The following is a 19,021-nucleotide window of genomic DNA, read 5'->3' as shown; positions in this document are numbered from 1 at the left end:
GAATTAATGATCCACCAATTTTTGAACCTGGAGTTGGAAAAACGATCATTCCTTAGAATTTAGCACAATGCTTTTGACATACTCTGTAAACGTGACTACATCGACTTGACCCTCCCATTATTCCTTTTATTTGGCCTTGGCAATATTTATCATCCTATAAAGCCTTAATTAAATTTAAAAAGTAATCAACGTTCAGAAAGGAAACCTGAATGTTAGTTACTATTCTGAGCAAATTTTCTTTAGCTTTTAGGCTTATACTGAAATTTGCTTACGTGACAGCCTGGGGGCGAACCACAACTCCACCAGTACAACGACTGGGTCTTCTGGGAGAATCTGTAGCCATAGCTTCATTCACTAAACCTGTTTGCAGAATGGAAGAGATAGGAAAAAACTGATCATTATTGTTGGCGGTAGAGGGAAAGGTTTATGGTTGCTCACTAGAGATCCCTTATCAAAAATGCCTAAAATATAGGAAACCTTCCCAGAAATTCCAATTATACCAGAAAGGGGGAAGATTAGGAGAGGAAGTAGATAAAGAAGTTTTCTAATTATCGTGAGAGGTTTTTGGTTTTTTTTTTTTTTTTTTGGACTAAGCCTCAGAACCCCAAAACTAGTTAAGACTCTTTCTGGCCCCTCTCATCCACTGTTAACACAAACTAGAAAGGTAAGATGTGCTAGATAGAGAGTCTAGCACAAGACCACTTAATATTTTTTAAAAATGTGCTATCTCTGTGTGCCAAAATTTTAAAATGTACTAAAATCTTAAATTGAGATAGTGAAAATACACATAACACATTATTTGCAGACTTAATGGAACAGTGAGGTAATATCTTCCAACTAAAACTGTTGGGAATCTATAAGCAAGACTGTACATTGTAACTATGTTTGGTGATGGATGTTAACTAGACATTGTGGTGATCATTTCAAGATATGTACAAATATCAAATCAAATTATGTTGTGCATCTGAAACTAATACAACGTTATGTCAGTAACAGCTATAAAAAAAGGATTGCATGGTCATAATTTGACAAGAGTTTTTAAATCAGATTGTCAATCCCCTTACTATTATAACCTAAACACCAGAGCCTTAATAAGTAAGTAATAAAAACCTATATGACATTAGAAGCCCCTTGTCCTTTCCTGTCACATCACTGAATCTTGATCCTTTAATGGTCATTAAGCATCTGAATCACTGTGTAGATGTTAAGAACATAGAGTGTACTTGGTTAAGGCTAAAAGAGGATTGACAGCAATATCAATGATCTCTTACAGGGCTCAGGAAAGTCCACAACCTGGAACTAATCTTGAAAGCCCTTAAAACCATCACTTCTAAGTAAGAAGCATTCTCTCACCGTATTTGAAAATTCCCAAACTGAGGAGTCTCACCTGCTACAACAAAAACACCCTTTGCCCTACCTAGTCCAGGTACCCCTTCCTCGGTAGGTATCTTCACCACCAACCCCTCAGCACTCTCATTTCCATTCCACCCTTCATTTCCCGAAACAGAGCCTTCCAAGAAATGTCCTATAAGGGCCCTGTCTCCTGAGGACGACCCTCAGGCCCCACTCTCCTGAAAGACACGAACAGCGATACCCACTTAACCTCCAACGCGGAGCCACCGCTGCCCCCGGCCGCCCTCTGGCCCCTTGCCCTTCTTCCCCTCCCCCTCCAATCTCGATAGCTCTCTCTCGTCGAATCCATACCAGTCAAGCCCTCTCCCCTCACGCTGCTTGCACCTCGTTCTCGCCAAGCCTCCCCAAAGCCACAGCCCCACCAACCCTCTCACCGGCCGCCCCGCCGGTAAACGCTGTTCTCCAGCTCAAGGCTCACTGTTTGGAGTCTCCCCTCGTGATTGACGGCTACCACTTCCTACCACGCCTCAGCGGAACTACTTTTCTAGCCAATCCCAGAAGGAAACTGGCTACGGCCGGGCACCGCCCTTGGAGGTCAGCTTCGCCAACCAGCAAGTAGAAAAGAGGCGGACCCGCCTCCTGAATTTATCCAATCCGCTGGGGCTCCAGGGAAAACAAAACAGTATGTAAGTTTGGGTGAAGCCGAGGTGTCAGGTTCGGTTGCGAACGCAGGTAGGTAGGGAGAGTTACGAACATGTCTATTTTCCTTTGCAGACAGCACACCTTCGTGGCTTTGTCAAAAGGAATTAGGTCTCAGACTCCTCTGCACCTCAGCTGAGCGTCTCGGGCTGGGAGTCGGAGGACCCGGGACTGGTCTGTTTACATCGAATTCTCGCGACAGCTAGTTCGAAGCACAAAGCACGTGGACATGGCAGCTGCCAATCACTTTCTGCTGGCCACTCACCCATCCCTAACCCGCCTTCTGCCCCGCCCTTCTCGATGTGTTTACCTTCCGGGAGCCTCGGCTGGCTTGCGCGGGTGGGCAAACCTAGAGCCAAGGAGGTATTGAGCTAAATGAGGGGCGCGGCCGGTGATCGTGTCAATTTGAGCAAGGTTTGTGGAGCTCACCTGACTCCTTCCTTACCTGTTTCCATTTCCCCTATGGAAGAGATCGCGATTTCGCCAGTGTCATTGCGTCAGTTACATTTCCTTTACATTTACATTTATTGATTTTTTGAAACCGCTCAATACAGTCTTAAGCATTTCATAAGTATTATCAAATGTAATACGGCAATCCCATGAGGATATAGCTTATTAATAGGCATGAGGTTTGTAGAAAATTGGCTGAAACAGCAATAAAAATTTTAAAAAGGTTTTAAGCACAATGGAGGATGGAAAAGTTTAGTAAAGAAACTACCTCAACGGAAATATGCAGTTAATCAGGTGCTGGAGAGATAGATGATAGATATACCGATATAGATATAGATGTAGATGTAGCCAAGAAACCACCTATATGCTCTTGACGCTCTATCAATGCCAATAAATAGCACACCCAAAGTGCTATTTATCGAGCTAATGTTTGAACATTGGCTAATAACAGATTCTGAACATTTATCTTCTTCCACTACACACACAAATTCTGAGCACCATGGCCTTTTAAGATTTGCTTCCTACATTAAGCCCACTAACGGAAGAATCTTTCCACAGTTCTAAATTCCTTTTGCTCTTATTGCTATCATTAGCTTACTTCTTTGCTGTATTTGAAATGTTTGGAGTTTCTCTTGTGCATATCTCATTTTCCCCAACTAGAATGTTAAATTCTTCCTAGGTATTAGAAGACTAAAGTTTTCATATTTTTCAATCCCTCTTACCACCTAACAGCCCCAAACACAACAGGTATTTCAAAATTCAGACTTACTTGAATTAAATAATTACTATTTTCATGCCATCAAGACCCAGAGCAGGAATAAAGCGGAAATCCAGAGGAAACCAATAGGTAATAATCACAAATGGGACAACCAGCATTTGTATAAAGTTATTCAGTTAAAATAGCTGTTTCATATGCATTGTTAAACTCCATAGCTCTTTGACTATTCCTCTACAAAGCTATGGAAAAAAACAAAGAAACAAAAAAACATAAAGAATACTGTTGTACACAAGTTCACTCATTCATTCATTCATTCATTCAACAAATATTTTAATACCTATAAAATGTCAGGCATGTTCTAAGCTCCACAGGTACAGTGATAAACAAATCAATCAATGTGCTTTCCTCAGCCAGAGAATTTACATTCTGATGGGAATACAGAAATAAACAGAGAAATTCAAGTAGTGTAAAATGCTATGAAAAAAATATAATAATCCAGATAAATAGATGGCTGGATATACGTAGTGTCATCAGGGAAGCCCTCTCAGGAGATAACATTTTATTTTTTATTTTTTCAATATATGAAGTTTATTGTCAAATTGGTTTCCATACAACACCCAGTGCTCATCCCAAAAGGTGCCCTCCTCAATACCCATCACCCACCCCCCTCTCCCTCCCACCCCCCATCAACCCTCAGTTAGTTCTCAGTTTTTAAGAGTCTCTTATGCTTTGCCTCTCTCCCACTCTAACCTCCTTTTTTTTTTCTTCCCCTCCCCCATGGGTTTCTGTTAAGTCTCTCAGGATCCACATAAGAGTGAAAACATATGGTATCTGTCTTTCTCTGTATTTTAACAAAGACTTTAATGAAGTATGTGAGAAAGCTACTGTGGGAAAAAAGCAGTCCAGACAAAAGGAACAAGTACAAAGGTCTAAGAAGGGAATGAATTTTGATGAAGAGTGAGAAAAAGAGTATGATTTAAGCAAAGTGAGATAAGTAGGAAGTGATAGCAAACTAACTAGGTAAGTAGTGGCAGATGGAGTATGGTCTTGTATAGAATAATAGTTTCAATTTTATTCTAGGTGGGAATCTTTTGGAGGACTTTCACCTAGAAAGTATCATGATCATATTTACATTTCTAAAAGAGTATTCTATCCAGTATACAAAGAATAAACTGTTGTCAGGGAGGGAGTATGAGTGGAAGCAGTGGGTCAAGTAGTGAAGCTATTTCAGTAGACCAGGTGGGAGATGCAGTCTAGAACTGGGCCTAGAAGTGAAGCAGTATTGGGTTAGTTGTGGGATAGAAGGGAAAAAGAGAATCAAGGATGATGCCTGTGTTTTGGGCTTTAACAACTAAGTGATGACATTATGAATAGGATGAACACTGGTGAAGTTACACATTTTTAGGAAGGGTGCATTTCTGTGCTTTGGTTTCATCCTTTATAAATTGTAAAAAGACTATTCTGAGGTTCATAGGATTTTTATGAATAGTAAAGAAATTTTAAATTCTTAGAACCAGGGGCACCTGGGTGGCTCAGTCAGGTATTGGGATTCTGCTTGGGATTCTGTCTCTCCCTCTGTCTGCCTCTCACCTGCTTGTGCTCTCTCTCTCTCAAAATGAATAAGTAACTTTAAATAGATAGATAGATAGATAGATAGATAGATAGATAGATAGATAGATAGATTCTTAGAACCAGTTAGAAATTTCTCCAAATTAACTACTTCTAATTAACCACTATTTCTAATTACTCCATTTTTTCCCCCACAGAGATGGTATAAGATTCTCTCATGAGACTTCAAATAGAGAGAAAGCAAATTTGTGGAGATAATTTTTTAAATGGAAGTAACTTAAGGCTACTCAGTACATATTGCCAGCTTTTGAGTCATTTTAAAGCATTGGTATATGAGGAAACTTTTCAACAATCTGTTCTTGTAGCTGAGCAATACTAACTAGGAAACTGATTTTCAGTGTAAAAGAGTGACTTCGAGCCAGAATTCTGTGTTCTTCCAGTTCCTAAATGATCCAGTATAATAAATCACTAATGATTAAAATTGCCTCTCCTAATGGCCCTGCAAATCAAAACAAAAAAATCTCCAGAAAATCATCAGGGAATGATCCATATGAAAACCAATTTTGGGGCACCTAGGTGGCTCAGTTGGTTAAGTGTCCAACTTTGGCTCAGGTCATGATCTCACAGTTCATGGGTTCAAGCCCTGCATCGGGCTCTTTGCCGACAGCTCAGAGCCTGGATCCTGCTTCGGATTCTGTGTCTCCCTCTCTCTCTGCCCCTCTCCTGCTTGCACTCTGTCTTTGTCTCTCTCAAAAATAAATTAAAAAACAGTAAAAAATTAAAAAAGAAGAAAACCAATTTCAAGGGCAGTTTATACTTTATCATGAGTTTTTTGTTTCGGTAGTGTTAGGAGTCCTTTTTAGCCTCAAGCAAGCCAATGCCTCATTTACCTTGGCCACCAAAACCACTTGGACAACAATCACATGATTTAAAATAATCTGATTTCACACAGAACTATTTCACACAGTAAAATAATCTGATTTCACACAGAACTATGATAAACACTAATATTTTAGTTTTTAGTCAAGTGAAAGGAAAAAAAAAACCAAAGAGGTAAAAAAAATAACCATCATCAAATGTAGGATCATCAATTGTATCACTCTGGGGATTTTGATAACGAGGGATACTATACATGTGTTGTATAAGTAGAAAGTGATAGGAAACTAGGTAGGAGAGGGCATATGTGGGATAGCTGCACTTTCTGCTTAATTTTGCCATGAACCTAAAACTGCTCTTAAAAAAAAGTCTATTGTTTAAAATCACATTTCTCTAAAATGCCCCAATTGTGAGGTAAAACTACATTAATTACTCACTATATAGACTTTCTTTGGTGCATTTATTCGGTTGAAACTTTTGAACACTACCTTTTATAGTAATATCCTAAAAAGTAGAATTCTAAACTTTGTAGAAGAGTAAAACCAACAAAGGTCATATCACCTCATATCTATTTGATTGCAATAGTGCCTGCCATTTATCTGTCCTGCATATTAGGACATAACTGTGGCTTCTAAAACAGCATGTTCCCACATCTCTATTCAAAATTCTAAGTCTTTGTTTAGATTCATTTAGCTCATTCTGAGGCCCAGCAAACTTTCTGAAGACATGGTGATTGTTTTCCTTTCATTGTCTTGAAAATAACCAGTATCTATACCATTTATCATCCTAACCAGAAAACCTTCATGAAATGAGGGTCTGTTAACAATTACACACACACACACACCTGCAGGAAAAGGTAGAGTAGGACTGTCTCAGGCAAACCATTAAATATGGCTTCCCTTTATTTCTGATACATTAGTACTACTTTGTAACTCTTCTAGTTGATTAATGTATAATTCTATTGTCTACTTAGAAAACATGGAAACTCTTTAGCAGAAGGGATCATTTCATTTCTATTCTCCATAAAACTATGAAACATAAAACTAACAGGAAAAATTACATGTCAGAACCCCAACGATTTATCCTGCAATCTGGAGCATGTATTTATAATTAAAAGATACTGAAAACCAAAACTATTTACAAAGATCAAAAATTAGTTTCATCAACCGTTTTAATGATGCCCAGGGCATAGTTTGCCTTCCCCATATACACATAACCCTGAATAAAAACTGCTTTAAAATCTGAGAAAACCGAATCTGTATCAATAGTTTTGAGAGGCTAAACATTTAATAAGAGTAATATTAGGTAACATTTAGCTATATAGGCCAGGCATTGTGGTATTATTATCTACATTTTATAGATGAGTACCAAGACACAAAGGTGTTAAGCCATTTAGCTCCAAATGTAGGCACAATGGTAGAAGTGCATAGTTCCTAAAGTCACAGCTTTCTGCCCAGAGAACTGAAAAGGGGAGGGACACTTGGGTGGCTCAGTCATGATCTCATGGTTGGTGAAATCAAGGCTTGTGTTGGGCTCTGTGCTGTCAGTTCAGAACCTGGAGTCTGCTTTCGATTCTGTGTCTCCTTCTCTCTCTGTCACGCCCCCTCTTGCACTCTGTCTCTCTCTCTCTCTCTCTCTCTCTCTCTGTCTCTCTCTCTCTCTTTCTCTCTCTCTCTCTCTCTCTCAAAAATAAATATTTAAAAAGGTGGTGGGAGGGGCTCCCTCAGTCAGTTAACTGTTGGACTCCATCTCTGCTCAGATCATGATCTCACAGTTCGTGGGTTTGAGCCTCACATTAGGCTCTGTGCTGACAGCGTGGAGCCTGCTTTGAATTCTGTCTGTCTCCCTCTCTCTCTGCCCCTCCCCTGCTTGTTCTCTATCTCTCTCAAAATAAATAAAAATAAACTTAAAAACAAAAACTGAAAAGGGGAGACGCTGAGTAGGGAAAGTACCATGGAGACTGTAGGAAGAGAGGAACTCAGGAGAGGGACCTTATAGATAGCAAGGATCTGGTCCTAATTAGCATATCAAAGACTTTGAGACCTTTGAAAGAACCAGGAAAATCTTAACTCACAGAGAAAAAACAATCAACAGATGCCAATACCTAAATGACAATTATCCTTCAAACACTTTAAAGCAGTACTATAAAAATGTTTCTGGAGGGGCTCCTGGGTGGCTCAGTCGGTTAAGCCTCTGACTTCAGCGCAGGTCATGACCCCACATTTTGTGAGTTTGAGCCCCACGATGGGCTCTGTGCTGACAGCTCAGAGCCTGGAGCCTGCTTCAGATTCTGTGTCTCCTCTCAGCCCCTCCCCGCTCATGCTCTGTCTCTCAAAAATAAATAAAGATTAAAAAAAATGTTTTTAAATGTTCCTGGGGCACCTGGGTGGCACAGTCAGTTAAGTGACTAACTCCTGGTTTCAGCTTAGGTCATGATCTCGTGGTTCCTGAGTTCCAGACCTGTGTCCAGCTCTCTGGAGCACAGAGCCTGCTTTGGATCCCCTCTGTCCCCCCTCTCTCTCTGCCCCTCCCCAGCTTGCTCTCTTCCTCTCTCTAAATAAATACATAAACTTAAAAAAAAAAGTTTCTACGGGCAATTGTGAACACCCTTGACATGCATGAAAAAACAGAACAGCTCAGCAAAGATACAAAGAAGACCCAAATGGAAAAAATAAAATAAAAATAAAGAACCAAATGGAAATTTTCAAACTCAAAAATAGAACAACAAATGTTGTAACAAAAGGAAAAACAAAGAGTTTCAAAGAAAGAAGAAAAAGAATGTGATACTGAAAACAAAAATGGGGAAGGGGGGAAATGCTTGTAAACCTCCTCAAGTTTGGTGAAAGATATAAACCTACAGATTCAAGATGCTCAGCAAACCCCAAGCAGAAAACCTCGAAGGAATCCATGTACAGACACTTCATAATCGTACTACTAAAAACTGAAGACAAAGGAAAAAATTGTTGAAAGCAGCTAGAGAAAAACAATGCATTACCCCCAGAACAATTTGAATGACTACAGATTTTTTCATCAGAAACCAGAAAACAATACTAGAAGGAAACCTAGAATATCAGGAATGAAAAAAGAGGAATAGCGATGGTAAATATCTGGATGAATATCACAGAGCGTTCTCCTCTTGAGTTCTTTAAAATGTTTGATTTTTGATAGCAAAAGTTACAATACCACATGATGGGGTTTTCAACATATACAGATATGACAACTATACCATATAGAGGAGAGGGTAATACAGTGGTAAATTTTCTACATTGTACTTTAAGTGGTAAAATACTGACTTTAAGTAGACTACCAAAGTTTGTATATTGTAATCCCTAATGCAACCATTCACAGAGCCAAAATATTTTGCCTCAAGGATCAAAGTTTAAGTTTTCAACTTTTCTATGACATAGTATATTCAAGAGAAAAAAGCCCACTAAAATGCTTCCCTCCATTAAAGCACTATCTTCCAGATATCTGGAAGATGAAAATAACATCATTAATGTGACCAAAACAAACTTAGTGCACAGCTTATGAAAGCAATGCTAAAAAGCCTGTATTTTACATGATTAATGCTTTTAACTTCTAGATTGTGCTAGACTCCAAGATGGCTTTTAATGGTGCCCATCTGCTGATATTCATGCCCTGTGTAGTTGCCTCCTACACTGTTACCAGTTTGATCTGTGCAACTTATAAAACACAGAAATTGGCACAAAAACAGATCAATGGAACAGAATAGAGAACCCAGAAATGGACCCACAAATGTATGGCCAACTAATCTTTGACAAAGCAGGAAAGAATATCCAATGGAATAAACACAGTCTCTTCAGCAAGTGGTGCTGGGAAAACTAGACAGCGACATGCAGAAGAATGAACCTGGACCACTTTCTTACACCATACACAAAAAGAAACTCAAAATGGATGAAAGACCTAAATGTAAGACAGGAAGCCATCAAAATCCTTGAGGAGAAAGCAAGCAAAAACCTCTTTGATCTTGGCCACAGCAACTTCTTACTCAACATGTCTCCAGAGGCAAGGGAAACAAAAGCAAAAATGCACTATTGGGACCTCAGCAAAATAAAAAGCTTCTGCACGGCGAAGGAAACAATCAGCAAAACTAAAAGGCAACTGACAGAATGGGAGAAGATATTTGCAAATGACATAACAGATAAAGGGTTAGTATCCAAAATCTATAAAGAACTTATCAAACTCAACACATAATCCAGTGAAGAAACAGGCAAAAGGCATGAATAGAAACTTCTCCAAGGAAGACATCCAGATGGCCAACCGACACATGAAAAAATGCTCCACATCACTCATCATCAGGGAAATCCAAACCAAAACCACAATGAGATAACACCTCACACCTGTCAGAATGGCTAACATTAACAACTCAGGCAACAACAGATGTTGGCGAGGATGCAGAGAAAGAGGATTTCTTTTGCAATGCTGGTGGGAATGCAAACTGGTGCAGCCACTCTGGAAAACAGTATGGAGGTTCCTCCAAAAATTTAAAGAACTATGCTACAACCCAGCAATTGCACCTCTAGGTATTTATCCAAGGGATACATGCACCCCCATGTTTATAGCAGCACTATCAACAATAGCCAAAGTATGGAAAGAGCCCAAATGTCTATCAACTGATGAATGGGTAAAGAAGGTGTGGTACATCTGTACAATGGAGTATTACTTGGGAATCAAAAAGAATGAAATCTTGTCATTTGCAACTACATGGATGGAACTAGAGGGTATTATGCTAAGCAAAATTAGTCAGAGAAAGACAAATATCATATGACTTCACTCATATGAGGACTTTAAGACACAGTACAGATGAATGAACATAAGGGAAAGGAAGCAAAAATAATATAAAAACAGGGAGGGGGACAAAACAGAAGAGACTCTTCAATATGGAGAACAAACAGAGGGTTACTGGAGGGGCTGTGGGAGGAGGGATGGGTTAAATGGGTAAGGGGCATTAAGGAATCTACCCCTGAAATCATTGTTGCACTATATGCTAACTAATTTGGATGTAAATTAAAAAAAAAAAATAGAACTCCTCTACAATTGCAATTGCACTACTTTGTATTTTGTACCCCAAGGATACAAAAACACTAATTCAAAGGGAATCACATGCACATGCATCCCATTGTTTATAGCAGCATTCTAAACAATAACCAAATTAAGGAAAGAACCCAAATGTCCACTGACTGATGAATAGATAAGGAAGAGGTGGTATATATACACAATGGAATATTATTCTGCCATAAAAAAGAATGAAATCTTGCCATTTGCAATGGTGGGGATGGAACTAGAGAGTATTATGCTAAGCAAAATAATTCAGTCAGAGAAAGACAAATACCATGTGACTTCACACATTTATGGAATTTAAGAAATAAAACAGGGACACATACAGGTAAAAAGACAGAGAGAGAGAGAGTCAAACTAGGAAACAGACTTTTATCTATAGAGGAGAAACTGAAAGTTACTGGAGATCAAGTGGGTGGGGTTGTGTTAAATGTCTGACAGGTTAAGGAGGACACTTGTAGTAATGAGGACTGGGTATTATATGTAAGTGATGAATCACTAAATTGTACACCTAAAATGAATATTACGCTGTATGTTACTGTGTGGAATTTAAAGAAAAACTTGTAAAAAATCCAGACATGCATTAAGTAATAGGAACTAGAGTAAATATGCGTCTAGCATGAAGGGTTATGTTAGTTTGGCTGGGAGTCAGATTTATTTAATGTTGGCTGTAGCCAGAGGTGCCAATAAATTCAAATTCCTATCACTTAATTTTTGTGTCCTCTCTTGACTTTGGGCTTTGCACTACTCAGAGAAAGTCTAAATTTTATAGTTTCAGCTCTGTGTTTATACTGGATATACTCTGTTGTGTGGTGGTAAGATGTGAAGGAGGAAAAACATTCTATAATATTATGATTAAATCTCAATCTTTTAATAGAAAAAAATAAAAATAAAAAGATTAAACACAGAAATGGTATATTTTTTTGAGGTTAGGTTACAAAAGACATTGAGCCTTCTGCATTGTTTCCGGTATCATTTGCTATGGCGGTGGCAGGGGCGGGGTAAGAGTTAACTAACATGTTGTGAGAAGCCATACATGTGACAGTAACTGAGGCCTCCTACTAACAGATAGGTTAAGTGAGCACTGTGCAACAGTGCTAGTGAAGCCTTTGGATGACTGTCGCCCTGATTGGTATCTTGACTGCAACCACATGATTCTGTAACCTAGCTTCATCATTCCCAGTTCCCTAACACTTAGAAACTGCGAAGATAATGTTTTTTGTTGTTTTAGGCCACTGAATTTTGAGGTATTATTATGCAGCAATATATAAGACATATTTTAATCTTTGAGAAACAGGATAATTATGTTTTACAAAATATTGAAAAGAACCAGTGTGTGGATGTGATATTGTGATAAAATAAGAAACACATATTTTGGCCTTTGTCCCAGGCTCCTGGCTAGAGTATGTAAAATCTTTGTGATTTCTTAGGTAATAAAGTCACTAGGAACTTTTGTCTTTGGTCATTAACTCCTATTCCTGACACCAGCTCCTAAATCCCTTGGAATTTCCTGGTAGGAGCAGCTTTTGTTCTAATGAGATAACTCTTTCTTGGAGAGCTCACTACACACACACCTTTTTTTTTCCTGGAAGGGAAGAGGCTCGAGATTAATAATTGATCACCTAAATGATGAAGCCTCCACAAAAATCCCTGAAGTATGAGGTTCAGAGCTTCTAGGTTGGTGAATACACTCACATGCTGAAAGAGGTTCACCCCAAGCCAATGGTCAGAAGCTCCTCTGCTTGGGACCATTCTGGACCTCACCTGATACATCTCTTTACCTAGCTGTCATCTGTATCCTTTATTATAGAATAAACCAGTAAACGTTTCCCTAAATTCTTGTGAGCTGTTCTAGCAAATTATCAATCTTGAGGGGCTTGTGGAAACGGATTTACAGCCAGTTGATTAGAAGTATATGTTACAACCTAGGACTTGCAGTTGGTTTCTGGAGTGGGGGCAGTCTTGTGAGACTGAGCCCTTAACTTGTGGGATCTGATGATAACCCTAGGAAGTATCAGAACTGAACTCAATTGTAGGACACCCAACTGGTATCTACAGAAAATTAGAGAATTGCTTGGTGAAGGAAAACCCACACATCTGGTGTCATAAGTATCGTATGAGTAAAAGAAGAAATGTTTTCCTTTCAGTGGACATAGGTAATGCACTGTTAAATAAACTTATATCCACAGATTAGAATACCAAAACCTGAGGAGGCTCTGTGAAATAGTGATAGAGAAAATTTTCAAGATTAAGAGGTAAAGTTGCATGTGTATTGCATGCTATGCATAGATTATCACTAAAATAACACAAAAAGGGGGAAATGTTGGCTGCCTTGGGAACCGAGGTGGGAGTTCTTATGTACCATCTCATACATCATATACTTTCCATAATGTACTATACTACTGATCTATGTCACACAGGCAAATAAATTTAGAAAATAAAACAAAGTAGGAACATTAAAACACTGCTTGTGATTGCATAACATCTTCAACTCCTTAAAGTACAGGACTAAACACAATCCTAGAAACACATACAGAAAAGGGCTAATCTTAGCATTTGTAGTCGTGTCTTAAACCAAAAATGTTTCTAGTATTAAATAGCTACTACTATATGGAATTGGACTCCATTGCACTAAAAAGGTGATCTAGGAAAGAAAGGTGTAATGTTTTTACATTAAAAAACTTATCTGAGGGGCACCTGGGTGGCTCAGTTGGTTAAGAGTCCGACTTTGGCTCAGGTCATGATCTCGCAGTTTGTGAGTTCAAGCCTCACATTGGGCTCTGTGCTGACAGCTTAGAGTCTGCAGTCTGCTTCAGATTCTGTGTCTGCCTCTCTCTTTCCCTGCTCACACGCTCGCTCTCACAAATAAATAAACATAAAAAAAACTGATTTGAAAAATCAAGATTCAATAATGCATTACTCTAATCAAGTGAAAATTTTAATTTCATGTACATTTACAATCACTGGCAAAAAAAAGTAAAAGCAGTTAAATGAATTTTCTTTAATATACATTCAGATTGGTTCAATTTCTAGTTGGTGCAGCTAAGATGGTATCATAGGTCTAAAAGATGGAACCCCCCCCCCAAAATAAATAAAAGATGGAATAACCCTTCACAATAAATTGACTTCTAAAGTGTCTATTAGTTGCTAGGTCTCTGTCTTGGAAAGATTGAAAAAGCAAACTCTTCAGTAACTAAAAATCCTTTTTAAGAACCACAATGACTGTTTTACCTGGACCACTGGTTCTCAATCCTGTTATTGAAAACTGGTATGCTTCCGGTTGTGCAGTTCCTAGCATATTGTGGATGTTGAATGCATGAATTAGCTCTTCAATCTCTTAATGAGATATCTTGTTCTGAATTAATAAATTAAAAAGTTTTCTTATTGGAGAACAATTCATACCAAAATGACATACTTTTAGGTATAGTATACTTCTACTCACTTTTAAGTGGGACATAATATTTCATCAAATGGTTACAAGCCATAACTGACTTAACCATATTCTTAACCATAGTCTATTGTTGGATATTTAGCCTGTTTCAATGTATTCTAAAATAAAATTAAAAAGTCAAGAGCTAAGGGGTGCCTGGGTGGCTCAGTTGGTTAAGCATCTGACTTGGGCTCAGGTCATGATCTCACGGCTTGTGAGTTAGAGCCCCGCGTCCAGCTCTGTGCTGACAGCTCAGAGCCTGGAGCCCAGCTTCACACTCTATCTCCCCCTCTCTCTACCTCTCCCCTGCTCATGCTCTGTCTCTCCTTCAAAATAAATAAACATTTAAAAAAACAAAAGTTAAGAGCTAAATAAACATGTAAAAAAGAGGGGGGGCACCTGGATGGCTCAGTCAGATAAGCGTCTGACTTCGGCTCAGGTCATGACCCTACGGTTCATGAGTTCAAGCACCCCGTCGGGCTCTGTGTGACAGCTCAGAGCCTCGAGCCTGCTTCAAATTCTGTGTCTCCCTTTCTCCCTGGCCCTCTCCTGCTCACGCTTGGTCTCTCTCTCTCTCTCTCTCACAAAATAAATAAACATTAAAAAAAGTCAAGAGTGCAAAAATAAACATGTATTTTTAAAATGTTGCTCTAAAGCATGATCAGAGCACAACAAAAAATTAGTATCTACCATTAAACCAACGACAAAATTCCAGCACATCAACAACAGTTCACTGATTTATTAGATGAACAAACATATATCCATATAATCAATGAAAACTGTCCAATATATAAAATAATTTAAGAAATGTTGGGAATTAGCAGCACCATCCGTTATTGAAATAGCAAGAAAAACTTCACATATTTTATGCAAACACGAGAAGAGGGTAACTACTTTAAGACCCAATAATGCCACTGAATGTCTGGGATGATTGAGAAGGGCACCTTTTTAGGCAAACACACCTCCTTCTATTCCAAAGAATTGAGGAGTATATCTGATGATTGATGTTTTACAAAAATGCTAATGAAATAAGAGATACTGCATAGTATTTTTTATTAGGACAAGAAGACTAATGCCGAGCTACTTTAAGCATGGCTCAACACTTCTATGAAAAATTTAGTTCTGAATTATGAAATTAGAAATAAAAAATAATTTTTAAAAGACACTAGCTGTCTCTAAGAAACATTAAGTGGAACACAGGTCACTATGAAAATACATCACTTTTCCAGTTTGCTTAATAATTTACTTTAAAAAGTTGTGTAGTTTTCATCACAAGTGACTTATACAAATTTCTTAATAAGCATTTTTAAAAGTTTAAATGTATTTCTAAAATCTAATAGATTCTTTTGATTTTTTTTTAAATTTTAGCCCTGTTGTTACATTTACTGTGTCAGAATAAGAGACTGAGTTTGTGTGGAGTATACAAATTTACACACATTTTACAGCAACTTATACCCTAACATCTACAAAATTCACATTTATAATACAAGGCCAGGATAAAACTGCCAAATTCCAAAAAGTGAAACTGTATACTAGTTTTATTTTGTCCCCCTAAAAAAAGTTCAAGTTCTGCACCAACTTCAAAAAGCCCTCTTATATCCTAAGTTTGGGAAAAAAACATTTTCCAGACACATTTCAGCAGACACAAACAGTTTTTCTGTGCTGATGAAGTAAAGGATTTCCAATTTTCTTCTGGCCCCTAAGTCTGCGTCGCATGGTAAGTTTAACAGCGTTCTTTCGCTGTGAGGTGGTGGGGAGGCTTGCAGGCTGAGCACCACTACTTCTACTTAAACAATTTCGTCTATGCTTCTTCATAAGAGGACCAGAGTTGGATTCCTCTAATGTCCTTTTAAAGTTTGCTGGAGGGGTTCTTTCAACTTCTTGGGCTTTCATTTGACCTGGAGTTGACATCTTTAAATTTTTTTGGTCCATGATGGTATTTGTCGAATTGGTAGGCGCAAGGCCAACTGACAGGCTATTATTCAAAGAATCATGTATCCTTAAAGTCAGGGCTTTAGTGCAATTTTCTTCAAGTGGCTCTGGATCTTTTGCGGGTATGACTGCCGCCTGGACATTGCCTCGAGCTATCTCAGTTGGGACTTCTAAATAATTCTCTGAGAAGGCATTACTACGAACAAGGGCAGGTATATGGTCCTTAGAGTTCAGCCGTGGCCATGGGTCCTCCTCCAGTGACTGAAAAACAAGAAAGTAAGCCAAATAAATAATTTATTCTAGAATTCAACTCAACCATTGGGGAGATGAAGAAGTTTCATTAGAGTAAGTGACAAATTTGGTTGGTTTATTTCCTACTTTCCCATTTTTTTCTATATTCTCATTTCTGAATATTTAGTAGTATAGATAATGTAAAGTGTAACATTAAAGCAACAATGTCATAATGCAAACTCATATTGTTGCTTTGTACCTATTTCCCAAACACTAGAGGCTGTTCTGTGACTTGAGAAAAGCAGGACATATGGGAACCTACAGAGCATGGATGGGGCAACTCTCAAAGAAACAAATGAAAATCATATGGAAACTTTCAGATAGTTTTTTAAAAGTTTGACAAGTGATTCAGATATGCATTACTCCTTCAGATATAGTGCTCTACACACACTCAGAATATTTTTCCCATTGGTAGATGATATTTTTCCTATCAAACCCAAATCTTCCACACCACTAATATTTTATAAAATCCTTGGGGCACCTGGGTGGCTCAGTCGGTAGAGTGTCCAACTTCAGCTCAGGTCACAATCTCACAGTTCGTGGGTTCAAGCTCTGCATCAGGCTCTGTGTTGACAGCTCAGAGCCTGAAGCCTGCTTCAGATTCCGTGTCTCCCTCTCTCTGCCCCTCCTCTACTCGTGCGCTCGCTCTCTCTCTCTCTCTCTCTCTCTCTCTCTCTCTCTCTCAAAAATAAACATTATGGCTCCTTCAGGTATGTAACATTTCCCTCAAATCATTACCTCTTTTACATCAAATCAAGTTTATTAAAATATTAACATATTCTGAAGTAAACCCTTCTATAGAAGGGTAAATGAAAACATATTATTTTCCTGATACAAAATCCCTTAGAAATAAACACCTTTCAGAAGTGCTATATAAAAGTATACTTCTAAAAAGAATGCTTTATGTTTCTAGAATTAAAAAAAAAAGGGAAATTTAAGCCATATGAAAGCATTTCAATCAAACCAAATCAAAATATAATGACTTTAGGTCAAATGGAGACTGGAGATGAGAAACCCTAGTTCCTAATTTGGTACTGCCTCAATTAGATTGCTGCTGTTTTTATCGTTGTTGTTTTAACTAAGAAAATACTCTTTCCTTCTGCAGTCATTGGTTCATTTATTTTATATTGCATAGTTTATTGAAAGCCCAGTTCTTATCTGTTTTAACACTGACTAGATGTTGGGCAGCAATCTTATTTCCAAGTGCAACTGTCAAGAAAGGACAACGGAACAGTCTTCATTCCAGGATATTTACATATGACTTTCAGTAATATCAACAAGAGTTGTAGGTGAGTTTATCCTTCTGCATTAGTTGATTCCAATGCCTACTGTGGTCACAAGCATGTTCTGGATAATCACAGAAAACTGTATCTACTCATAAAAAATTATTATTATTTTTTTTTATAAATTTTTTTTTCAATGTTTATTTATTTTTGGGACACAGAGAGACAGAGCATGAACGGGGGAGGGGCAGAGAGAGAGGGAGACACAGAATCGGAAACAGGCTCCAGGCTCTGAGCCATCAGTCCAGAGCCTGACACGGGGCTTGAACTCACGGACCGCGAGATCGTGACCCGGCTGAAGTCGGACGCTTAACCTACTGCGCCACCCAGGCGCCCCTCATAAGAAATTATTGACCTCGAGTTTGTCCTGCTTTAATACAGAAAAAGGATTTACAACAAAACAAGGCAGACAGAAGGATTCCTACTAACCAAACAATCACATCACTAATTCAGGCCTAAGAAAGAAGGTAATAGTCAAGCCATTGATAGGAATAGAATATACTGCTCCAGTTTGTAAAACAACGTTACACATTTTAACACAATTTATTGTAATTTCTGGTGTGCTGGGTCTTTTTAAATTCACAGATTATTATTCTGACATTACAGGCATGCTGGCTTTTCTTCCCCCACTTTCTCCTTGAACTTTTCCTTTTCATTCTCTTTTTATTGGCATTCTGTGGGAATACGTTGCATCTGTCAGCACAGGCAACTGCTTAGAGTTCTCACACTCATCCCAAATTAATTAGTTGTTTTACTAGACCTGTTTACATGTTCATAAAACATATGTGATATTGAGATTACCTCCTAAAAATACATACTTTACAAGTTTCACTACTTCAGAGATCAACTTCCTCGCTCCATCTACCTTACAATCCAACAATATTAAACAACTAATTGAAAATTGTGTGGAGAACTCAACTGAAACCAAATGTTAATTTTCTGAAACAACTCCCTTCCCTATTCCTCCTTCCTATAGCTCTTGGCTTATAAAAAAAAAAAAAAAAAAAAAAAAAAAAAAAAAAAAGGTAAATTTAGTTTTGCCCTAAAGAAAGGATGGAGAAAGAAATGTGTGCCAGAGTAATATATCACTTAAACAAAGTATTTCTACCATATCTATTCCAAAACAAAGATATAACTAGTGGTATACCTTAGAATCCATACCCAAGTTCACATGTCTATAGATAGATAAACCTACACTCAAATGCCTAGTCCAAATGTTGGACAGTCTGTTTTATTTCCTTATTTTTAATTTACATAGAAGTTAGTTAGCACATGGTGCAATAATGATTTCGGAAGTAGAATCCAGTGCTCATCCCAACAAATGTCTTCCTTAATGTCCCT

At 38.2% G+C, this 19,021-nt stretch overlaps 2 protein-coding genes across 2 annotated transcripts in view; both read right to left on the bottom strand.

Annotated features, from left to right (window-relative positions):
• The window catches only part of BCAS3 (BCAS3 microtubule associated cell migration factor), a 617,319-nt gene extending 614,812 nt beyond the window's left edge, over window positions 1-2,507 (bottom strand). The window contains exons 1-4 of the mRNA XM_011289076.4: window positions 2,498-2,507; window positions 2,318-2,401; window positions 1,705-1,782; window positions 273-360 (exon numbers count right to left, since the gene is read on the bottom strand). Coding sequence (XP_011287378.3) covers window positions 273-360; window positions 1,705-1,782; window positions 2,318-2,401; window positions 2,498-2,507 — 260 coding nt within the window. The remainder of the gene's footprint in view (window positions 1-272; window positions 361-1,704; window positions 1,783-2,317; window positions 2,402-2,497) is intronic.
• A 12,391-nt stretch (window positions 2,508-14,898) lies between these two features.
• Window positions 14,899-19,021, bottom strand: part of PPM1D (protein phosphatase, Mg2+/Mn2+ dependent 1D) — a 47,219-nt gene continuing 43,096 nt past the window's right edge. The window contains exon 6 of the mRNA XM_003996608.6: window positions 14,899-16,367. Within this exon, the coding sequence (XP_003996657.1) occupies window positions 15,810-16,367 (558 nt within the window). The 3' untranslated portion in view covers window positions 14,899-15,809. The remainder of the gene's footprint in view (window positions 16,368-19,021) is intronic.

The sequence above is a fragment of the Felis catus genome, chromosome E1 (assembly GCF_018350175.1).
Source record: "Felis catus isolate Fca126 chromosome E1, F.catus_Fca126_mat1.0, whole genome shotgun sequence".
NCBI lineage: Eukaryota > Metazoa > Chordata > Mammalia > Carnivora > Felidae > Felis > Felis catus.
This window is presented reverse-complemented; position numbering and strand designations above follow the sequence as displayed.